The sequence below is a fragment of the Scomber scombrus genome, chromosome 21 (assembly GCF_963691925.1).
Source record: "Scomber scombrus chromosome 21, fScoSco1.1, whole genome shotgun sequence".
Lineage (NCBI taxonomy): Eukaryota > Metazoa > Chordata > Actinopteri > Scombriformes > Scombridae > Scomber > Scomber scombrus.
In genome coordinates, this window is record NC_084990.1 from 8,269,294 (window position 1) to 8,292,684 (window position 23,391).

At 40.2% G+C, this 23,391-nt stretch overlaps 1 protein-coding gene across 3 annotated transcripts; it reads right to left on the minus strand.

The window, feature by feature from the left end:
* Positions 1–5: 5 nt before the first annotated feature.
* On the minus strand, positions 6–22,630 carry kctd17 (potassium channel tetramerization domain containing 17). 3 transcript variants are annotated; one of them, XM_062442816.1, is made up of 7 exons: positions 22,173–22,630; positions 11,166–11,274; positions 9,897–9,988; positions 8,927–9,025; positions 7,200–7,325; positions 6,515–6,659; positions 6–4,565 (listed from the first exon to the last, which is right to left on the minus strand). In XM_062442816.1, the coding sequence occupies exons 1-6, from the start codon at positions 22,554–22,556 to the stop codon at positions 6,555–6,557; spliced, it is 915 nt and encodes a 304-aa protein (XP_062298800.1). In that variant the 5' UTR covers positions 22,557–22,630; the 3' UTR covers positions 6–4,565; positions 6,515–6,554. The 3 variants fall into 3 exon arrangements, with proteins under 3 accessions (XP_062298800.1, XP_062298799.1, XP_062298801.1); XM_062442815.1 differs by having other exon boundaries at positions 8,879–9,025; XM_062442817.1 differs by lacking the exon at positions 6,515–6,659 and having other exon boundaries at positions 8,879–9,025.
* Between the last annotated feature and the right edge of the window lie 761 nt (positions 22,631–23,391).

Below are 23,391 nucleotides of genomic sequence, written 5' to 3' on the forward strand. Positions count from 1 at the left end.
GGAAATATTTATTAGTGACTTAGCTATCTTGATCTTTGGTCAAAATCTATATATCTGTCTTTGTTCTTCCAATGGTAACTTTATATGCATTTATATTTTTGTGACTAAATGACATATCTAAAGATAACTGGAGAGATCCAGGGTGAAACTACTGCTTCTAATACTCAAATGTTGAATGTATGACTGTTTTCATTTTACAGCACTCAATACAAGTTTATGGTGACGTGGGCATATTATGATCACACTGTAGTTGTGATAGTGCTTTCAAAAAATGAGAAATTTATATTTTAAACCAAAGGACAAAGTTTTATTTGGTTGATAATGGTGACATTCATTTACATTAAATAAAAAAAACAATTGACCTTTTGTCACATTATTGAAAATGTACGCATGTTATTCCGGTCCTGATGAAATACAGTTCAATGAAATAAAAAACAAACAGTGTTTTGTTGAAGCCTGAACAGGTTCATCTGAGGCGTTACAATTCATGTGTCACATTGTTTTGTATGTATACAGACAAAGTACACTGAGGCTCTATGGACAGCAGAGGAAAGAAACTCCAGCATCAGATTAAAAAAAAAACCTTTTCTATCCACATGTGCCTGACAGATGTTTGGGTTTTTTGTTATTGTTGTTGGGTTGTTTTTTTTAACACAGAATAATGAAAAGACGACTGCTATGTTGACATCAAATACTATGTGAAAATATACGCTACTGTACAGCAGAAACCATTCAACAAGTAGTGTACAAATTAAAAAATGAAAGTGTGGATCCAGCAAACCAAACAGGGTAACTGTACATGCAAATAGTGTTTTATAAAACGGAGCTAATGATAACACATTTTAAAAACTATTCTTGGGGGAATGTTTAACAGCATTCATGATGTGAAAACTACAAACTAGCTTATTTAACCTGATGATTATATTTCTATGTGCTGTTAAAGATCACCAGGTAAAACATAATTCATCAAGTAGAAAAATCAAAAGGTCACCGTAAGATGACATAAATCCCCCCGCCCCCCCCTTAAAAAAAAGTCCAAGCCCAAATTATTTTCACCATGTAACATTCAAAAAGAAACCTTGAGAATAAATTATACAACCAAAACGTACAAAAGAATAAAAAAAGGCATGACATATTATACAAGAGAGCTGCGTGAGACGGCTTCCCCTCAAACATGCAGCTCTGCTCTCTTTATCTGCTCGTCATCACCTTCTGAAAAATAAAACTCTCAGAGCAAATAAGCACTGGAACAAATTTACACAAGAGGCTGAGATTGTAAACTACCCATTCTTTAACTAAAATATTAAAACAGCTGTTTCTAAATTAAAAAAAAAAAAAAATGCATGTAATAACACCCACGATCGTTTTGAAATGTAAGTTTTGCTGCTCGAACTCAAGGCACCGAATGATCCGAGTTAAAAAAGAAAAAGCTGAAGTAACAGAACTAAATGAAAAATAACCGTGTCTCTTTCAGTCTTATCCCTCCTGTTACTAGTACTGTTGTGATTATCATAAGCAGTAACTGCATTATACTAACATTTATTGTATTCTGGTGATCCAGCTAAGGTATTGCAAGGATCCTAATGATCCAGGATATCAGCTTATATTCTACACTTAAAATAGATGAGACACATCTGCACACACACAGACACAAACACACTCCTGTTATTGTTATTGTCATTTTTAAGCTTTACTTTTAGCTTAAAATTATCAAAATATTATCAAAAGCTAGCCGACTGTGATCTTGATTCTCGATTGTCTCACATTGTAACTCTTAACTGCTTATTGCCGGTATAAGACAGTCTATGTCGTGTGTGTATGTAGTGTCTATTTGTGTGTTTGCTTGCATTGCTGGTCAGTCAGTGTTGCACAGCTCAACAGCAGGGGCTCGGACATAAGCTGCTGACAGCCAACGTTTCAAATATGGCTGCGGACCTCTCAAAGGCAGAAATAATCTCTCAAGATGTGCTAAACCTCAGCGGGCTGAGCTAAACAACTGCTGCTTTTTCGGATTACTGCAGGATTGCTTTAATAACTAATGTGAGCTAGTGATATTTATATGTTTATTTTATCTTAATGTATCATGGAAAGACCAAAACCAACAATAAATGTATCTGGCTAACAAGAACTGTCTGTATAGTCAGAGCAATGAACAAGTCCACTCTAGTTGACTTCCAGTCAATCCCCCACACGCTGTCCTGCTGCTGTACTTACTAGCACACCACATGTGTATTAATCCACAGATGAAAATAGTCCCCAAACTGCAATATTAACTTATGTTTGAGTAGAATTTCCTCAGAACTACAGTAAAAAAAAAAAGACACTGTATTCTTGAGACATTTTGTAAGATTTACAGCAGGGTAGCAAGTAAGTAAGAGAGGGTTAAACATGTTGTTGGTTTTGGTTTTTCATGGTATTAGACAACATTGTAATTATTTATGCCTCCAAGAAATATTTTAAAAGAGCTAAAGTCCTGCCCCATCTCCATGTTAACATGTTTTACAATGTTTTACTTGGTTTAATGTTTTCTGATAAGCTACAACATGACATTGGGCTATTGTAGACATATCCTAGGCTGAATGCATATTTAGACAATTCATTACTTGCTGATAAAAATTATTATATATTTCCAGCATTCAACAACTTCACCTCCAGTGTTTTGCCATACAGTAAATGTGCTGTCAAATCGTTGTGGGAGGTGCATTTGCGGAATGACACCCGGGAATGAGTTCTTTCATTACACACACTTGGTTAATACGGTTAAATTCATTACACAACATTATACAAACGACTGCCAGGGGTTGTGCTCAGTCTTGTGCAGGGGATACAAATTTAATCTGTGGTGCAGTTCGTACAAGTTGCCAATAGATGTTGTTAAAGGTCATGTGTTATCTAATTAAATACTTTTTTAAGTCCTTTTCAATCAAGCACCTGCACTGCAGCAGACCTGCCCACTCTGAGGGTTGATACTACGAGTGTTAAGTGCTGAACTTTACTCTACCAAGCAAAGAAAATGGCAGTGACTTTTTTTTAATTTTTTTAAAAATTTCTCTCCCTTCTCCTCTAACCCTCCCCTCCCTTTCTCTCTCAGTTCAAGCTTTTCCTGACTCTCATCAACATCTCTGTCAGCTGAGACCAAAGCTGGCTCTGGATCCAAGCCAGGGCAACAGACTGAGACAATGCTGCTGCTGCTGCTGCTGCTGCTGCTGCTGCTGCTGAGCTAGCATGCACGGGCAAAAGGTGAAGCAGGTGTGTGTCAGTGCATGACTAGTTGTTTGTGCCAGGGAAAAAAGTAAAGCAGTGTGTGTGTTTTTGTGAGTGTAGTGTGTGTGTGTGTAAGCTGGCTGCTTTTGCTGTAGTGTGTAAGGTGATAAGTAAAATAATTGGTTTGGTGCTCCCAAAGCTTAAAATGCCTTCCTCTTTCTCCAGCTCCATCATTTAAATCTGCATGCTACCCATGCATACTTATGTTTATGCTTTGAGTACGACCTACGAGCATATACTGCGATCCAAACATCTTACGCAACTTGAAACCAAAAGTTATTGACTCGAGGCGACCGGGATTATGAGGCCTTCTCTAAGGGTTAAAGGGGCGGTTCAAAATGTTTGTGTGCTTTGTATGCAGGAAAAAACTTCCTTTACTACATGAACCATGGAACCTGTGAACTACTCAATCAAATCAGCTTTAGCAAACTTTCTCTGTGCTGGTAATGGCTGAAATGTTGGCCGTTTACAGCTAGTGCTTTCACTGTGGTTGTTTGTTTCCCAACCAAACTTCTGCCTCAAGTACAAATTTAAAAAAAGTTGCTTACAGTCAGGTCTGTATAACACAAAAACTACAGGACTAATGGTCTTGTATATTATGGTCTTATATTTGGGGAACTACTGCATCCATCACTGGGATGATAGTACATATTGAAATATTTGGTTGGATTGTCATTAACTCATTAATGCCTCCATGCCAGCTGGAAATGCAATAGCTAGAGAGTAAATGATCCAGAGCTGCACCACACAGATGTAATCTGATCCTCTGGCACCATCTGCTATCCGTCAGATCACATTGTCACAGCCACGTCTCCTCACTGTTCAACCAAAACTATTTCTATTTCCTTCAGGCGGGATTTTATATTCTTGTTCAGCACCTTGGTTCAGCCAGCTTAAATCTGGATCTTTGGTTATAATTTACTAAGCTTCACTACCACCCTTGGCAATAACACATTTTGCACACCAACACATGATCATTTCTCCTAATAAAATGAGCTTCACTGGTAAATATCTTTGAAGACACTTTGCTGTGACTGACTGCACGATTCTGTTTCGTTTTGTGTGTGTGTGTGTGTGTGTGTGTGTGTGCGTTTTGCTTATTTTCCCCTCTCCATTTGGTCATCTTTATAACTGGCATTTTGTCGACGGACCAATAAAAACGCTACAAATCTCTTCTGGTGACTGTTCATTTGATGCGAAACACACACATACACCATGAACAGGATGTCATAATAAGCCTAGAAAAAAAATAACTTAGATTCTTGCGATTTCTACATCCGGGACCCGTGGATCTGGAAAAGCTGTGAGATAAAAGAAAAACATGAAATCATTAGGAACTGCAGATTGATAGCAATCTAATCTATAAACATTTTACATCTTCTAACTCAAGCTAATGGTTTGGCTGTGATGATGGTGATGATGATGATGTAAAATGGTGACAAAATGGGAGTAAAAATGATATCACTGACATGCATGATGGCTGAGAACATTAACAAAAACATACATTTGACATTTGTTTGGTGTTGTGTGTTTAAATGTATGTATTTGGGGGTCACTGTGTGTTATTCTACATTGAGATACAATATGTACACAGACTAGGAAGGACTTCTAACACTACTGCTGCACTTGCAATAAAAGGTCAAGGATATTTCATGTCATAGCATTGGTAATTAGAGGCCATAGAGACGCAACGCACAATCAATATCTGTAGGGCTGTTGGGTCACTGTTCGACCAAATAGAGCATGTGTATGTACACACACGCGCATACACATACAAGCTTGTGCAGGTCATGATGACAAAAAAGCACAGGGAAGTGACATTTTTATCCAAGTTCTAATTAGCAGTGTTCACCAGACATGTCACGTATTATGCCAAATGGGATTTTATATCACAGAGGCTTTTCATCAAAAATTTACCTTTTGTGAATTGTATTTAATGGCTTTGAAGTATTTTGCATCGTACACCCTCACAGTTGGAAGAGAAATCCTCTGAGCAGCATCAGAACTGGTCTAAATAACTGGAAAGATTTTTATTTGTTACTTATACTATTATTATAACTTATAGCCAGTACAGCATTAATTCATGTCATCAGTAGGTTTGGGTGATAATTCAACATTATTTGTAACAATCTTTTTCAAATTCTCACAGACATATGTTTCCCATGTGCTTCATAAATCAACTGTTTGACCCAAGGCTTATAATTTAAAATTGAAACCAAAATCTCTGCATGAGATTACTGATGATACAACTGATATAACTTACTATTATTTCTATTGACTATTTTCTCAATAAAACTATTAATCTCTAAAATGATTATAGTTTCCCAAAGTCTAAGTTGATGTCCTCTAATGTCTCCTTTTTGTCCCATCTATAACCGACTAGTTTTGGTCTAACCCAGAATCACATAGCTTACGGTCATAGAAGATGAATGAAACAAGAAAATATTCACATTCAGGAATTTAGAATCATTGAATTTGGATGTTTTGTCTTTTTCAATTACTCAAACTAATTATTCGTTCATAAAATTAGTTGGCGATAAATTTTCTGTCAGTTGACAAAATGATTAACAGTTACAGCTCTGCTTTTAAAACACAAAACACAGAATTTTTTTAAATGAGTGCTGTACCAGATGCTGAGATACTGCTGTAAAATCATAATTTTTTATTTTGTCTGATGTAACAACAACAAAAAAAGATACTGCTAGCCTGTGAAGGCTTTTCAAAGCAGTGGTGTGCCCTTATAAAGGTTTCCTGTGTGATTGGGCCATTAAGCAGCTAGTAAAAAGAGACAAACATCTTTACCATCATGTGGTCATTTTACATGTTGCTGTTGTTTGGTTGCTTGGGAATTTGGTTTGTCTCAGTTTGGCTGCCATGGGGGTTAAAATGATGGTTGGATCAAATCTGGCTGGGACCTTTGTTGCCTTTGTTGTTCAGCTTTCTCCAGATGGAGTGCTCACTCTCTGATATTTGCATTTGTCTATTAGGCGTCCTTTAATTCACACTCTTTTCATCAATTACTGAGTCTACTGAAACAGAGGAGCAGCTCAGATGTTGTACCCAATGCAGTGCCATGAAACACCTTGAATCCTCGTAGACATCACACATATACACACACACACACACACACACACACACACACACACACACACACACACACACACACACACACACACACACACACACACACTAAAATCTACCAGGTTCTACCCACTAAGCACATCTATCGCAATCTAGCGCAGTTCCTCACCCATTCCCGCCTCTCTTTGGAACAAAGAAACATGATTCCCTCATTCTCTAAGCCACTCATTCGGTGCGGTATCTCTCCCTCCCTCCTCCTCCACCTCCTCCTCCTCCTCATCCTTCGCTGCTTCCTCCTCCTGCAACTCCGCCGGCTTCATTCAGCATGAAGGACGGAGGGGGAAAAAAACACAAAAGAAAAAAAACAAAACAAACAAAAACAAAGACAGAAAAAAAAAAAAAAAAAAATGAACACGCTGATGAGTGTCAGTGAGTGGACAGAGAGAAGCTGAGTGGTAAATACACACACAGATATATGTGTCAATATATCCATATGAAAGAGCGAGAGAGCGGACGGATACAGTGAGAGATAGACAGGAAGACAAAGTGAGAGATCGATAACAGCGGGAGAGAGAGGCAGAGGTGTGTGAATGATGGAGTTGAGTGTGTTTGTGAATGACATTTCGAGGTGATTGACATTTGGAGCGTTCAGTGGAGAGCGCAGGATCAAAGCGCGCACACACACACACACACACACACACGCTTCCAACAAGAGGAGAGACCCCCCTTCTGTTACACACACACACACACTACTACAAAACAGAAATACACACAGAGAAAATAAGGAAAGGACCCCACGTGGACACACAGCTTAGCAACTAGATCATGTGAGAAAAAAAAAAAAAGAGATTCACCTTAGTTTTGTGGCTCTGCTCCGTCCCCAGCCCGGATCCCGGCGTGTGAAGCTCCTTGGAGACGACGCACAGAAACTCTGCCTGGTCCTCTGTACCGTAGCTGTACGACGAGCCGATGTTCACCATCTAGAAAAAAAAAAGGAGAGAGAGACGCAGATGCAGGAAGATGCATAGAGGAGAGAGGGACAGAGGCAGAGAGACAGAGTGAGTGTCAGAAAGAATTAAGAGATAAACAGCAGAGAAAATAAAGGCAAGAAAGTGACGGAGAGCTGAGATCCCAAAGCAGGAGGAGGAAAGACTCTTGTGCTCATGCATGGTGGAAAGAGGGGTGGGGGTGGGAGGGGGGCGGGGGCAAGAAGCGGACAGCCTGCCGTGGACTCGACAAGAAGCGTCTTTGTGGGGACAGCAAAATAACTGCGGGGCAGCTTCTCACGGAATCGTGTGCAAATCATAGCTGTGTGGCATGCATTGGAGCTCAGTGCCAAAGCGGAGGACAAGGAGGGGTCTCTAAGCTGACCTATGTGACACCATGAGGCTCAGAGAGGTCATTGGTGGAGAGGGCGTTAAATGAATTAAAACCTCTCAACCTACGAGGCCTTCACTGTAAAAGTCACATTAACTCTAAAAGGCTTTCTTCTATTACTGAGATTACATCTTTACTGTGTGTGTTCACACTGTGAGCAATGCAGTTAGTGACTTTTGAATCATTTGTGTCCCACAGTTAGACACTTGTTGTGATTAATCTGCTCATTATTTTTTCAATCAATTGATTCATTTTGATCTTTAATTGCTTGTTTTTTTTCCAAGCAGCAGTCCAAACCCAAAAGTGTACAGTCCAGACAAATAAAAAAGAAGCTCAAGTCAGTGAATTTTGGCATCAAATAAACTTAAATGACTAATAATCAAAAGAGTAGACAGTTCATTTTCTAACTCGACTCATCGTTTCCGCTCCAGTACAGTTTGGTCTTACATCTGTAACCGAGACAGTCTAAATATAGTGAGAAAACATAAAGAAATTAGAAAGGCAAAACTTTAAGGTCACATTCATGTTTTCAGAATAAATGCATGTAGTAGTATGAGTTAGTCACTGGTAGAGATAGTGATGTACAAACATGCACGTGTCCATAACAGATGCATAGAAGTGACTAATTAGTTGTTAAAGTATCACTTGTGTTGCTCACAATGTGAACACTTGGTTAGTGTTAATACAGCTGTACTGTGATCTATAGCAGACTTAATGTGAAGATTTATCTGTTCACAGAAAGGGTCTACATTATATTTTTCAAAAATGTAACAGCTATAAAGACAAAAGCTACAACTGTGGATCGACTATTACAGGTTGCACCCAGTGCCGTTCCAGCAGCAGTGCAGGATTTAGACTCTAACTGGGTTCTGAGCCCTTTACAGGAGGCTGAAGGTGAAAGACACTGAAAATTGTGAGGTGCTATGTCTGCAGTGGATGATATCTTTATGTCTAGAAGTGAAATTACTTACTGGGACTACATGTGTACTAAAATAAAGTGGTGCTTAAGATAAACACAAAACAAGATCTAGACTATCTACTCTGGGAGTCCTAAACTCATTTTTGGGAGTGCAGAAGGAAGAGCTCAGGTCAGGGCCAAGGGGTCAGGCCAAAGGGTCAAGATTGAAGGGTCAGCAGCAGCGTGAGTCCAACCCACAGTCCAGAGCAGTCCGGTGCGGGGCTTTCTGCAGGTGCGCACGCTGACCTGCTCAAACTTCCAGCCGTCCGACATTGTGGAGACCATCTGGGTCAGCTCCTCTTCCTGGCACTGCAACACTCGGTAGACGTGCTTGGGGGGCACCTGCTGGAGAAAGAGAGAGAAGATGTTGAGGAGAAAGTAGATGGATCGAAAGGCAAATACTATCATCATCAGAGGGAGAAAAAATAAGTAAAAATGTGGTGATGATTGACTAATAATGTTGGTACAATGACCAAAATGTTAACATATTAATAAACTGAATTTAATATAAAATTTAAAAAAATATGATGTAAACCAGTGTTCAAAGTGAACATAGAAAATTTAATTACAAGCAAAAAAAACGTAAAGAACTGACTTGTAATAATAATTACATAACATTTAAAAGGAAAAAAAACACTTAACCGGAGAAAAATCAATTCTAGTCGTGGGCTGTCTACAAAACCAGCATTTCGTTTGCAACCGTATTTAACTCCAGGCAAACGATGGCTTATGTACAGTAAAGTACAGTAGAACACAGGGAAAGTGGGTGTATGTTAGTGATAGCTGTGGGATTATATAAGATTGAGTGCTAGCATCCCGAGAAAGAAAAGAACGGAGAGAGAAGCCTGGTGTACGGCAGTGCTCCCTTTACAGAAACACAGAAGGGTGAAATCACTAACAAAACACAAAAAAAGACTGCGAGGCATTACACCATAGTGGTTCACTGTGTGTGTGTGTGTGTGTGTGTGTGTACAGATAGTAAGTATTGCAATATCTAGCACTATCGATTAGAAAGGCTAGATTCAAAATAAATGCAACAAATTGTTTATGGTAGACTGTATTTTTACAATAATATAAACATGATATCTTCGTTAATAATGGCTGCAGTGACTGAGATGATCTGTGTATGACTGTTAAAGCCCTTAGAGCAGAGTGAAGCAGCAAATTCCTTTATGAGAAAAAACACTTTGTTTATATAAATATATTCTGCGAATACCTGCGTGGCCTTGGAGTCTCTCTCTATGATCCTCTCCTTGATCAGTTTGATCAGCGGGGTGATGTTGTAAAACTCGGCCTCCTCCAGCACACCTTGTAACAAAACAGACACAAAATTCAGCTGCTGTGTGCGTGCTGCAGCGCCCACTTACACACTATCATATGAACAAGGACCCGTTTTATCAACACCACCCCCATCATTTAATTATCAATGATATGTGGATTTTATAGTAGTTACAAATGTTATCATATAATTGAAATGTCATGTTTTGGTTAAGGTCGGGTTTGATTAAGTTTGCATTCATACTAACACAACTTTGAGTGGCAGAAACGGAATGTTTAATCCATTTATCCGTTACTTTAACCTAACAATTTCAACGTTTTATTCACTACTTTTGGCTCTTTCCACCAATCATACATTACTTTTAACAGCTATTTAAAACATTTATCTAAGCTAACAATTTAAACTGTTTGCCATTAGGTAGTTCAATCATTTATTCATATGCTACTGTACCTTTTATTCACTATTTTTAGCTAAAAATTACAACTGTTAATCCACTACTTTTAGCTATTTCCACCATTTATTACGTTTAGCTAACCTTTAGCTAACTATTTCCACCATTTATTACTTTTAGCTAACAATTTCAACTATTTGCCATTAGGTAGTTTGACCAATTATTCATTGGCTACCATTTCTCCACTATTTTTAGCTAATAATTACAACTGTTTAATCTACTACTTTTAGCTATTTCCACCAGCTATTACTTTTAGCTAACCTTTAGCTAACTTTTTCATCCATTTATTCCATTTATTCATTAAGCTAATTAGTCTAGAATTACTATTTTTTTAATCATTTATTCATTATCTATTGTATTTCAACTATATATCCATTACTTTTAGCTATCAAGTTCAACTGCTAATCGCTTTTAGCTAACGGTTTCTCTTTATTTGTTTTTCTTGCTAACTAATTTTCTCACATTATTTGTCATGTTCGGTGATGTTAGTTGACTCAATGTGTGGATTTACTTTTTAAAATCAATTTGTAATTTCTATTATACCAAATTACTTACTACTACTACACAGAAATGCCACTGGTTGGGAATCACTGCGCCTGAACATTTTCACATTTACTTGACTAGAAAATATGGTGGCAAGAGAAGTGAAGTTACAGAGACACATGATAGTATTTTAAAGGAATCTGATTATTTACACCTGCCCAAGTAATGAAACAAACTCATGCACCCCGGACCCATCATATGCATTATGAGACCTTCTTCAGCCAGCTCCTTGTTGTAGACCAGTTTTCCATGCCGCAAGTAGTTGAGGATGGGACCGAAGTAGGTGGGGTCTCTGTCAATCACATACGCTCCTGTCTCATCCTGTAACAGAGGAGGAAAAGAAAGACAGTACACTGTCCATTAACACCTTTATCACATCCTGAACTGCTTTCACACCACCACACTGAGTCACTTTGAGAGGCTCTTTCGTTGTGTTGTCACAAATGAACCACAGAGGTTTTTTGTTGAACTTGAAGGTAACTTTTTTTGTGTGGTCATGAGTAATTAAATTCCCTTTTTCCATCACAGTATTTATCAAACTTGAATTCTGCTATTTTTATCTTCCTTCTTCAAGCAACTGACCTTTTCTGTAATATTTTAAGTATTTTTAGATACTCGCTAGCAGGAGAATAACATCCTGGCTGGCTATTTTCATCTTGGCAGATGACTTTGTCTCCAAAATATAACTTTCCCGTACAGTGGAGGCTCTGTTGATGTTACAAGGATGTGATGCTTTTTAGTTCTTGAAAAAACACCACTTTTATCTTTTGAATGACTAAATTGATCACGTTTTGCAATATCTTTGAGTACAAAGGTGCAACAACTCCCAGCAGTAAGATAAAAACTAACTTTTCCCAGCCCTGATTATAAAAAGTTCTGTGTTTCCCCTCCTTTTCCATTAAACCCCTGATGCTTCCTGTTGCAAATACAACACTGCTATTTGCTTTTCCCCTGAGAGCTTCCTGACATAACAACAGCCTTTTGCAGCTGGACACACAAGTTCTGGTTACTGTCACACCAGAGTAGTTGCTGGTGACTTTATTATCATATGTGGCCCTCTTTTTCCCCACTATTTCTGCTAAGCCTGCCTGGCTGTTAGTGTTACGTCATGACTATGTACTGACCCTCTAGCATACACACACACACACACCATCCCCCTGTTCCTCCTTGTGATGATCACTTGAAGCAGAGCCCCCTTTTAGAGCTGAATTCACACAAGACCTAGTGCATGAGAAGTCCATACAGGCCTTTAGGAGGTTTAATCAGAGGGCAAAAGAGCAGGACTTGCTGGGAAAATGAAAGAGGATGTTAGGAACTTGGGTAGCATCTGCTGATTATGTGTCATTATAACAGTTTGATGGTTTACCTCTGTAGAGAGAAGCAAACTGGATGGGCAGATGGTGTGTTATTATATCATATGGACGGACACAGACAGAACGTGCATGTATTATCGTTCTAAACTCTGATCCATGAATTAGTTCGCCCCAGAGTTCACAAACCATGTTCACGGCTTCACACAAACTACATGTTTAAATATAAAACTGGCCTTAAACATACTAGTATATGAAAAGTGAACTTCTTTTGGTATTCGAGAGAAATAACATGTTTTTCCTACTGACATTTCCTACTGACACACAGGGTCATGAAAGTATTTCCTTAACTGACTGCCAACATTTGGCTGGTGGCATGTACATTAATATTTCAGCCAAAAGTCCCCCCCCAAAAAAAGTTAAGCTTGATAAAGAAAACCTGCTCGATTCACATGACTGATTCTTTTTATGGCTGTTTGCTGAAGCAGCAATGGACAACCTTAGCCTCCAGCAGCATCTTGTAGAGATGCATGTTACTGCTTTTATTACCGGGTCCCCTCGCTGGCTCCACTCACCCTAACTGTCACTATCAGGACTTTCTTGTGACTTGCTTAGAATCCCAACCTCAAAGACTAAACCACACAAAACATTTGTAATGAAAAAACAAAAAAAGGTTTGTTCAGTCTGAACTGCAGCTACCAGCAAATTGGGAGTTGCAGATTTATGGTCCAACTGGGCTACAAACAAAAGAGCTGGCTTACAGTCAGTTTACAGTTCAGTTCATATGGTTATTATTATCTCTACCTCCTCCTCTCCTCCTCCTTGGACATAGAGGCTTTTAGAGGTCACTCTGAGGCTTAAACCTGTGGAGTTGGTTTCTTCAGCTCTGAGCCCTTAGGAATGTGTTTACTAGGAGAAGCCTGACGCTTGTGCTTCCAGCAGCCTGGACCAATATTATCATTGTCTCTTTTTTTCACCTCAAATTTCTTTTGTGTAAATGTGAGAGCTGCACCAATGAGGCTCTGATGTGTTATTGGGGTGTCAAGGATGTTTTCTCTTAATGCTTTTCTCTTAATGCTCCTGCAGAACCACCACCAACAAAGTCCTGACTTCATTTGTACCTTTTGGAGCTAGAGCCAATTGCGCCAGCTTTTTATAAGATTATTAGTTAATACTATAATTATTACAAGGCAAGTGGATATTTATGCATCAACAAAATAAAGTGTGTTAGACCAAACAAACTAGATCGTACGTAGATTAGTTGCTACTGAACATTTACACCTAGAAAGTGCTATGTGTAACTGCTGCATAGCTAACGGTAACTGACAAATCTAACGTTAGCTTAGTTATATATGACCTTAGACTTATAAGTAAAAAATACAATATGGAATGATGTAGACTGTAAAGTATTTTTCACAAAACTACTTCAAATAACTAAAACCCATGCTCGTAACAGAGCTAAGAGCTACGTTAGCATAATCGGATCTCTCCCAATCTAACTTCATGAACGCTACTAACTGAAACACACACGTTTCATTATGTACATAAATAAACAAAGGTAATACCTGTATTTACAAAGGATTGGCAGTTAAGTTTGATATATCATTTATATCCCTGAAACTGGTAGTTGCATTACAGCTTGTGATGCTACAGTGACTTCCTGTTTACAGAGTTGATTGCTTTTGACTGGACAGTGCTACAAATGTTTCCTCGCAAAGTTAAAGGCATACCATGCAGGAATTTTTCCTAAAAAGTATAGGATCATACAAAAGTAATCCCTCTCAATCATTATGTATGACCCCTTAAAGTATGTGGTGGTCTATTTATCTACAGAGACTCTGCCCTCTGTCTGTATTTTCTAATCCTGAAAATAAAAAGTAGGGTCTGAGAACAGGTTTGTTCTGCTAATAGTGAGAAGACATTTCTGAATGACTGTTGGTGTGTTGCCAGCCCAAAAAATTCTCTTTCATGTCTTTGGGTCCGGCCAATCTTTGCTGGCATAGCGTGACAAGAGTGTCTGATGAGTTCAGTCACGCAGGAGGCGTTCCCAATGTGAGACATGAAGTGAATGCAATGAACGAGGTCTCCTAGATACAAGCAATGTGAGACGACATTGTTGCAAGATGAGGGATGAATTAAGAGGAGAAAGAGACGAGGGGGGAGAGACACACCTGCAGAGATCAACGGGATTGGGAGACATTAGAAATGAAAACGTAGATGTAAAAAGAAGCGATTCTGGCGTCGAGACAGGATTAAAACACACGTGAGGTTCTGTGTGTGAAGGAGAGAGAGAGGATGGAGGGAATAGATATCAAGACTGTGAGGCGGCACTATGTGTGTTTGAGTGTGTGTCTCTGCACTGAATATCACAGTGATTAGCGTTTGCAGGGGCTGTGACTGCAGCACGGAGTATAAATGGATTCATCCGCAAAAACACACACACACACACACAAACACACACCATCCTAAATGAGCAGAGCTGCAGTGGAAGACAGACCGACGCCTCATCAACGTGACTTGACTTGACAGTGTGGGCATGACAACACCAGAGAAAAGCTTCCTGAACGTGTCAGAGCTATAGTCTCTCACACACACACACACACACACACACACACACACACACACACACACACACACACACACACACACACACACACACACACACACACACACACACACACACACACACACACACACACACACACACACACACACAATTAGTTATAATTCACTGCGACAGGAGTTGCAGCGACTGACTTTTTAAAAAATGTGGTCAACTTGCTGATTCACTGATTGAATCTGTTTAATGCAGCTTGAGAGCTTTTTCACACCACCGTCCATCATCTCTTCCTCTCATCTTCTGCTGCCTCTGTGTATTACAGATTCATTACCGCAGCAAAATATTCAACTTCAGTATGCTGAGAAACTCCAAACTTCAAGAGCAACATGTTTGGGAACCTTTATAATAAAAAAACACAGCATTTACTCTCTTTTTTCAGGAAATTCCTCACATTTCTTTGACCTCTCATGTACATATTGATCATCTGCTTGTTACAACATTTCACTAAAGCTTTTTAGATGCTAGGACAAGGAAGTCATATATTCCAGCAATGCTCGGATGCACGAATTGAGTATGTAAAGATGTTCCTACCTGTGGAAAGTACATAGGTCAGAGTGCTGAAACGCTCGCTGGTGAGTTAATGGTTTACAGAACATTTGTTCAGGGAAATAGGATGTGGCTCCACAACATCTCCCTGTAGAGGTGAGTACATCCCACAGGCTATCATCACCAATAGCCAAACAAAAGCCCTATTCACCTCTAAAAGAAAAAACCTAAATTAAAATTAAAAAAACACACATGCTCGCCTGCATTCTGCTGTTTGCTTGAGCTTGTGTCAACACTGTGACTAAACTAACATTGCTTCTTGTTTTCTTTTGTTGCATTATCTGTTGTGGTATTTTGGTAACATTACTTACATATGCAGTTTATGAGAATTAGAGCAGCCACTTGATTATCTGGTTGATTTAACATTTGACAGCTAAATGTTGTTACTCATCAATCACATTCAGTCAATACTCATCAATCAATCCAGACTTGTCTTAATCTTAACCTGGGCTCAGACTACATGAGTTTTAAAACCCGATCCGTTTTGAAATTAGGTTGCATCAGGAACATAAGGAGAAATTTCATAGACATCCTTCTCTCTAATCTCAAACATGCACACACCGCAAGGTTTAAAAAAAAAAAAAAGAAGGCACATCAAACATTACAGGATATTACAAAGATTATCGTGCCAGAGGGAGCAATGCACCACCTCATGTGATCTTTTTAAGATCCCTGATCGGTGCCAATGCCTCACATTAAACCTGTCGTAGCATAATTAAAGTAATAAAGCAAATCCAGGCATGCAGTGGAATCCATGCTGACACTATAAGACGGGACAGAGAGTATCATACTATTTAAAAGTGAAACAGAGGAAAATGTGTCCAGATAACAATCTGAGTCACAGCATTGGGTCATTTAAAATCTTACCGGCATGATCCCTGCAATATTTAATCAGCATAACTCATAATCTGTGATAATACGATTATGTGGTTATCATCTGCGACTGGGCCGCCATGTTATACCTGTCCGGTTAGCATCAGCTTGGGGTTAAAGCTGAATCTTAGCTTCATAATGTAATTAGCTTTGGACAGTGTGAGGTCAGCTCGGGTTGTATTAACGGCAGAGAGTCCTGAGTTTGATTCGGTGTGGGGGCAGGGCAGCTGGAGTGCCGTAATCTCATTAAAACAGTCGAACGCAGCCAGACAGTGTGTATCTGTGCGTGTGTGTGAGTTTAAAAACAGTCAAGAACCCCTGAGAAGAGACACGCTAACGCCAGAGGATTAGAGAGGGACTCCAGTGTGGATAAAATCAGCTTCTCTCCTGAGTGAGACAAGAAAACACAAACAGGCTGGACTGCTCCTCTGTGTGATTCAGCTTCAGGTTGAACTGTGTACTAAACAACCAGAGCAAAGGCTGGTTTCAGTCTGGTGTCTGCTGGGTTAGACAGTGTGCTGGCACAATATGCTCCTTCACATATGCACTTTTCCAGACCTCATTATGACACAGGATTTTGCTAGATGCTCAATTTACTGCACTAAGAACACTACAATGAGAACATTTCCTCAGAAATAAATCTGGAGGGAATCTTTAACTTTGTTCATATGAGGTGTACCAAGTAAAGTATAATCGTGTGTACACAACTTGTGTAATGTGAAATGTGTTTTCTGAAACAATACTAATGCAATACTGCCTTTTGAAAAACAATAACTTAAAAGACACTGCCTGCCCCCCCCCCCCCCTCCTCCTCCTCCTTCCACCCCCCAAGTTGCACCCAGTCTGTTGTATTGTTCATGCTTGTGTGCACCCACAGCTGTTGCTCAGTGGGTATGACTGATTCAGTCCGTATTCATCAGGAAGCTTTTTGAGGGTAAACCTGCCGAATGAAAACAATGACCTCAAACTTCTCACTGATTTCACATTTCCACAGGAACAGTTTACGTGACTTAGAATAAATCACAACGTACAGATCATCAAACCAAACAACACTTTCCTCTGCAGCTCTCCATATTTTTTGCTCAGTCACGTCTACAGTCTTCTGGAGGCCGATATTTTGGTCGTGACTTTGAAAAGGAGAGTCTGTGTGTACAATACAAAGGAATGAGTCCTTGTGTCAGCAGTGAGGGAGCTTTGACATCTTAGATAATGACATAAATACACACAGGAGCGGCAGCACCTACAGCAGGCAGCGTACGACACATATATCTGGGATCAGTTGGCCGACCAACCTGAAACATGTCACCGGAAGGGAAATATTTGCATTTCGCTGACTTTGCATGTGTGTGTACAGTCCCCGCGATTGCTGCGGTCCCTGTTGTCCCAGTGTATTTTTTGTCTCCTCGAGAATAGACGGAAAAGAGTCCCATAAATTATCCTATTATTCAGTATTACTCTGGTTTATTGAGGAAATGATAGAAAGTAGGTTAACTCATCTGCCTGCCAGAATCATTTGTTTATATTAGTTTAGCATTGGTTTTATAGTCTAATGAAAGTTCTTGTTGGAGGATGTACGTCCAATACCCGTCAATACTATGAAAAAAGTTGATAAGTGTTAAACTCTGTAGATATTAAAAACATCTAAATAGTTTATTAAGAAGCTGAATTGATTGAACTTCTTACAGTGGGTTTAACTGCTGAAATACTGTGGAGAAATATGGGTCATGAAGGCCTACTATAAAACTCATTTTCTTTTCTTATAAAGACAAAAGTTGTAACACAATCATCTATTAAAGTTCCCCTCTGGCTCCAGTTAGTCACTGAGTCCTTTACTTATCTTACTTTCAGCCACTCTATAAACTGAAGACACTGGTTTAATATTCATTCAACTAGCCTGTGGTCATTCGGTGTTGCAGAGGTTACATAACTGAGCATCTTCAGTGGTATCGCCATCATCAGTATCAGTCATGAGATTGGCCAGCAGCTCTGGATGCTCTACGATGACATCATTGATGACTTTGCCTCCAAAATATTCCAGGAAGCCAAAGTTTTGAACATGGTGATGCTTGATGACGATGATGTAAACAATGCAGCTACATTCCTTAAATTAAAATGTTTTTTTTATGTGTCTCATTTATGCAGATGCAGATTTGTTGTGTATTCATGAGTGCCTGAAATAGGGGGAGGAGGGGGGCACAAACAATATTTAGCATAAGGCCTCCAAAAAAGCTAGAAACAGCCCTGCCTGCACAGATAAATCATGAGTCTGATAGCTGTGAGACGACTGACAAAAAGCAGCTTTGGTGCTCCTCGCCTGTCTTGTTCATAAGTCGCAACTCACAGAGGATTCAGCGCCTTGCCTACAGCTCAGTTCCCATATTTAGGATGACAGCAGTGTGACGGAACCGGTAAAACAAAACAAAAAAATCAAGTCTCTCTGTGTCTCTCTGCACTCCGCTCAAGAGAGAGCGGATATAAAAGACGCAAGACAGGAAAAAGGACAAACTTGCGTTGGGCATTCGGAGTGAGTCAGCTGCTGAGAGTGGAGAGTGAGGGAAGGACAGGACGATGATGATGATGATGATAGGGATGGAAAGAGCGGGGATGAGATGTAGGTGCGTGTGTTTGCATGCGTGCGAGACTCACTGTGAGATTCAGTGTGTGTGTGTTACTGTGTGTCTTCGGGCGGTGCAGAGGGAGCTCCTGTCAGGTCGCTGGCACAAGGTCACATGGGAATATTGTTTCCACAGCGCCTGCTGGTGCAGCGGGAGGGGAGGGAGGAGGGGGGGGGGGCAGTCACCGCTGTCGAGCAAAAAACCTCCTAACTCCAATTTTGTTTCGTCACTTCGGCTGAATGAATATGTGCTCCCCTGCACGGTCACATGACTCACGATGGGGATGATGAGGGTTCGGTGATATGATTATATACATTTATTATTGTCATGTATGTTCTGCCATCAGTTTATACTGTGGTTTAGTATCTGGTTGTGTTACACTGTTATGATCATTTGAGGCTCAAATGTGTAGATTTACTGGTTTCTTTCTTCTTTTCTGACAGTAAACTGAATATCTTTTGATGTGGACTGGTCAAGACAAAAGAAGACATCACCGCTTTGGGAAACAGTGGCTGACATATTCATCGTTTTCTGACATTTTAAAGACAAAACAAATCGACTAATGAAGAAAATAATGCTCAGTAGCCCTAAAACGACTTTCAAATAACCTTAGAGGGGCTGCGACTAAACATTGCTTTCATTATCGATTCATCTACCAGTTCGTTTTGCGATCAATCCTTTTTCACCGTTTTCCAGGAAACGGGGGAAAAACGGTCATCATCAAATTACCAGAGCTTGTGATGATGTCGCCAGATGTCTTGTGTACTCTGATTATGAATCAATAATTCAAGTTTCCTGTCTTAGAAGAGAAAGAAATTCAGACGATAATCACACTTCAGAAGCTGAAACAAGTGACTCTTTCCAATTGCTTAAACAAATAATATAAAGGATTTAAAACTGATGCAGATTAAGGTTCAGTCGATTAATTAATCAAATAATCGTTGCAGATTTAAACTTCACGTTGACCATGTAATTACATCATCAGGGGTCTTTATTGACTGTAATCCCCTCTTTCCCCCTCTCTCTCTCTGACTACCTCATTTCCTATCAGTCATACTTACATACAAATGCCAAAAAAAAACCACACACATGTATGGATACACTGGTATACATGTGCTGCAGCTATCCTTTCCTAAGGCGGATTTTCTTAGTGACATTTTAAAGATGAGAGCCTTTCGCCCAACAGCAGCCAAATGTCAGATAGACAGTGGACTCCAGGCTGAGAGGAAGACCTACCCCACTCTGTCTGTCACACGCATACATATCAAAGGCTGCAGCATAATAGAAATTTGCATAATTTATGAGCCCTTACATTGTGTTCAGTCTACATGTGACTGGGAGACACATAGTACATCTCTCTCTCTCTCTCTCTCTCTCTCTCTAGCTCTCTCTCTCCTCGTAAGATGCCAGCTGCACAGCTACTGACTGCGCAGCTCCCTGCAGAAGAGGAGGCACGTGTTCATCCATCTGACCCGAGCTACATCCACACCACAAAACGATGCTGACACACACGCAGACGCACACACACACAAACACACAAGAGAAAGAGAGAGTGAGAGTGCTTCATGCTGCACATACTGCATATCAGCTGGTCATTAGGCAACTCCACGCCCGCTCTGAAGCTGCAGGCGTGCAGCAGAGTGGAGATGTAGTAATAGGTTTTGGTGATGGCACACACACACACACACACACACACACACACACACACAACAATGGATTAGTATTGTTGGTGCCTTCAAGCCTGCATTGATACTTTAGGAGATATGTTTGGATAAATCACTAATATCCTATCCTATCAGCCAATATTGGCTTAACTGCATGCCAAGACCTGCACACATATTATAATCCTTTTAATCATGTTTGGGCAAATCCACCTTTCATACCATTGCAATGCCTTTGTATTTTACACATATTAAATTACAGTTTGATCACTTGTGAGGGTATAAAAGAAAAAACGCAGCCATGTCCTGGTCACTGTAAACTGACTACTTAGAGCCACAGAAAAATGATGGGTCACAACAGTGTTATTGTGGTTTTTCAGCAGCTTTGTTGCAGTGTAAATGGGCCAGAGGGTTAGCTTGCCCTTCAGGTTTGGCCAATACCAGCCTCTTCCTCCTCCTCCTCCTTCCTCCATCCTCCATGGCTGTACTCACTAATGAATATTACATGCAGACTAATGTACTAACAAATGTCATAACTGAGCTGCCTATAGGAAAGGCAAAGCATCACCTAAGTCATTGGTTCCCATCCTCGGGGGTGGGACTCTCACAAGGGGTCACTGGGTTGATTAAAAGGGTGCCAAGATGATAGGAGAGAGGATAAGATTCAGAAAAAAAAACTTATTTTTAACACATTTTTTGCCAAACTTTCATCTTATTTTATCTTTGTTTCTTTTAGGGTGACTCTATTTTAAGTTATTCAACTAAAACAAAATAAGCAGTCTCTCTAGAGCTGCGAGGTTAGCTGATTAATCCATTAGTCCAATCAACAGAAGATTAGACAGCAGCTATTTTTAAAATCTATTTTTTATTTTCACACATTTTTTTAAGCAAAAATGAAAACATAATCTGGTTTCACCTTCTCACATGTGACGATTATTATTGCTTTTCTCTATCAAACATGATGATCAACTGAATATCTTTGGGATGTGGACTGTTAGTCAGACAAAACATTGCCCTGTGTGGAACTTTATCAGATATTTCTTCCATATTTTCTAACATTTTACAGACAAAATGATTAACGGATGAATCAAGACAATCATCAGTAACTTAATTGGACAATGCAACATGTGGTGAGGGGTATTTCAAGGGGTCCAGGTAGACTTTGCTCTATTTCAAGGGGTCACAGGCCAAAAAGGTTGGGGAACCATAAATGTAAATCACATATAACAGTGGTTCTTAAACGTTTTCATATCAAGGACCCCTTAACTGACACAAATTAGACAACATTTAACATGATTTTGTTCCAGGGTCCCCAATCTGATAATACTTTTGCTTTGAGATGTTTTATTACAGAAAGTGTATGAGACACATGACCACAATAGTCATACACTCAGTCATTAGTGTTACTTATGGATAAAATTATAGTGAAAATGAATTATTCCCCTTTTTGCAGAGGACCCATCAAGCACCCTTGGGGGTCCCTGAACCACTGACGTAGAAGAGAGCCAACTGGACTCATCAAAGGCTACATACACGTGCACATCTTCCGTTATAACAATGTAAGGATTAGTATGAGTTGTTGAGCAGGACTCACCGTGTCTGAGTGCAGGTCCTGCTGCTGGCACAGCCGGTACAGGAATGAAGTTTGCTCTTTTAGGAGCGTCTGTCGTGTTGTGAGGAACACCGTGCCTCCGACGTTCAGCCGGACCCACTTCCCGTTGTTCCCCCCGCTGGGGTTAATGACCGAGCCGTTACCGATGCTCTGCGGCGCCGTCCCGCCGGGCTCGGTCGGACTGGCGGCAGTGGTGGTGGTGGTGGTGGTGGTGGAGGTCGTGCTTTCTCCCGCCTCGCTGTCTTTGTTGTTGTTATTATTATTGTTGTTGTTGCTGTTGCTGTTACGGTGGTGGTGGCAGCCGGGGTGAGTCGACAGTGCAGCGACGTCCGCCGGTTCTCGCTGGTCGTCCGCCGTCGTTGCCATTTGGAAAAGCACACCGCTTTGACACGCAGTGAAGACGTCCGTGTGCTCGCTGCTGCTGCTGCTGCTGCCTCCGCTTCTTCTCTGCTCCGTCACCCGCCGAGCACGCTCCGCCCCGATCGCACACCCGCACTACTCAAAGCAGCCGTGAAGGCACCGCCAGTGACACGTACCGCATCCGAGAAACACTCACACAACAAAAGCTGGATCCAAGTCATAAACGACCTAGTTACTCATGAGGTGTAAATGTGGGGTATTATTATCAGTGTTGGAGCAAGTATTCAGATCCTTTCTTAGCAGGATAACCAATAAGGTGGAAAATAATGGAGCATTTTACATGTTTGTATTGGTAAGTTACAAGAAGCCTAAAAATCCTGCATGAAAATACTACTTAACCTAAATAAAAGTATTATGAGCTGGATGAACAGCCTCTGACCAGAAGTTTCACCTTTAACCTAAGCAAAACATGTGTTTGAATGCCACAGGACACCAAAGGATGTCACAGGATATCAAAGGACAAAGGCAGAACAGATACCACACTAGTTTACACTACTTTTCTACAGTTAGCTAGTTTAGTCCAGTGTTTCCCAACTTAGGGGTCGAGGCCCTCCAAAGGGTCACCAGATAAATCTGAGGGGTCGTGAGATGATTAATAGAAGAAGAACGAAGAAGAAGAAAAAAAAACAGTTCTGATACACAAATCTGTTTTTGGACTTTTTCTCTAAAAATGGGATCATTTATTGAAATCAAACCACGTGAGAATCTCAGAAGCAAAATCTCTCTTTGGTGGAGCTGTAACAACTCATAGACCTCTGAAATGTGACCCTTACTACACACT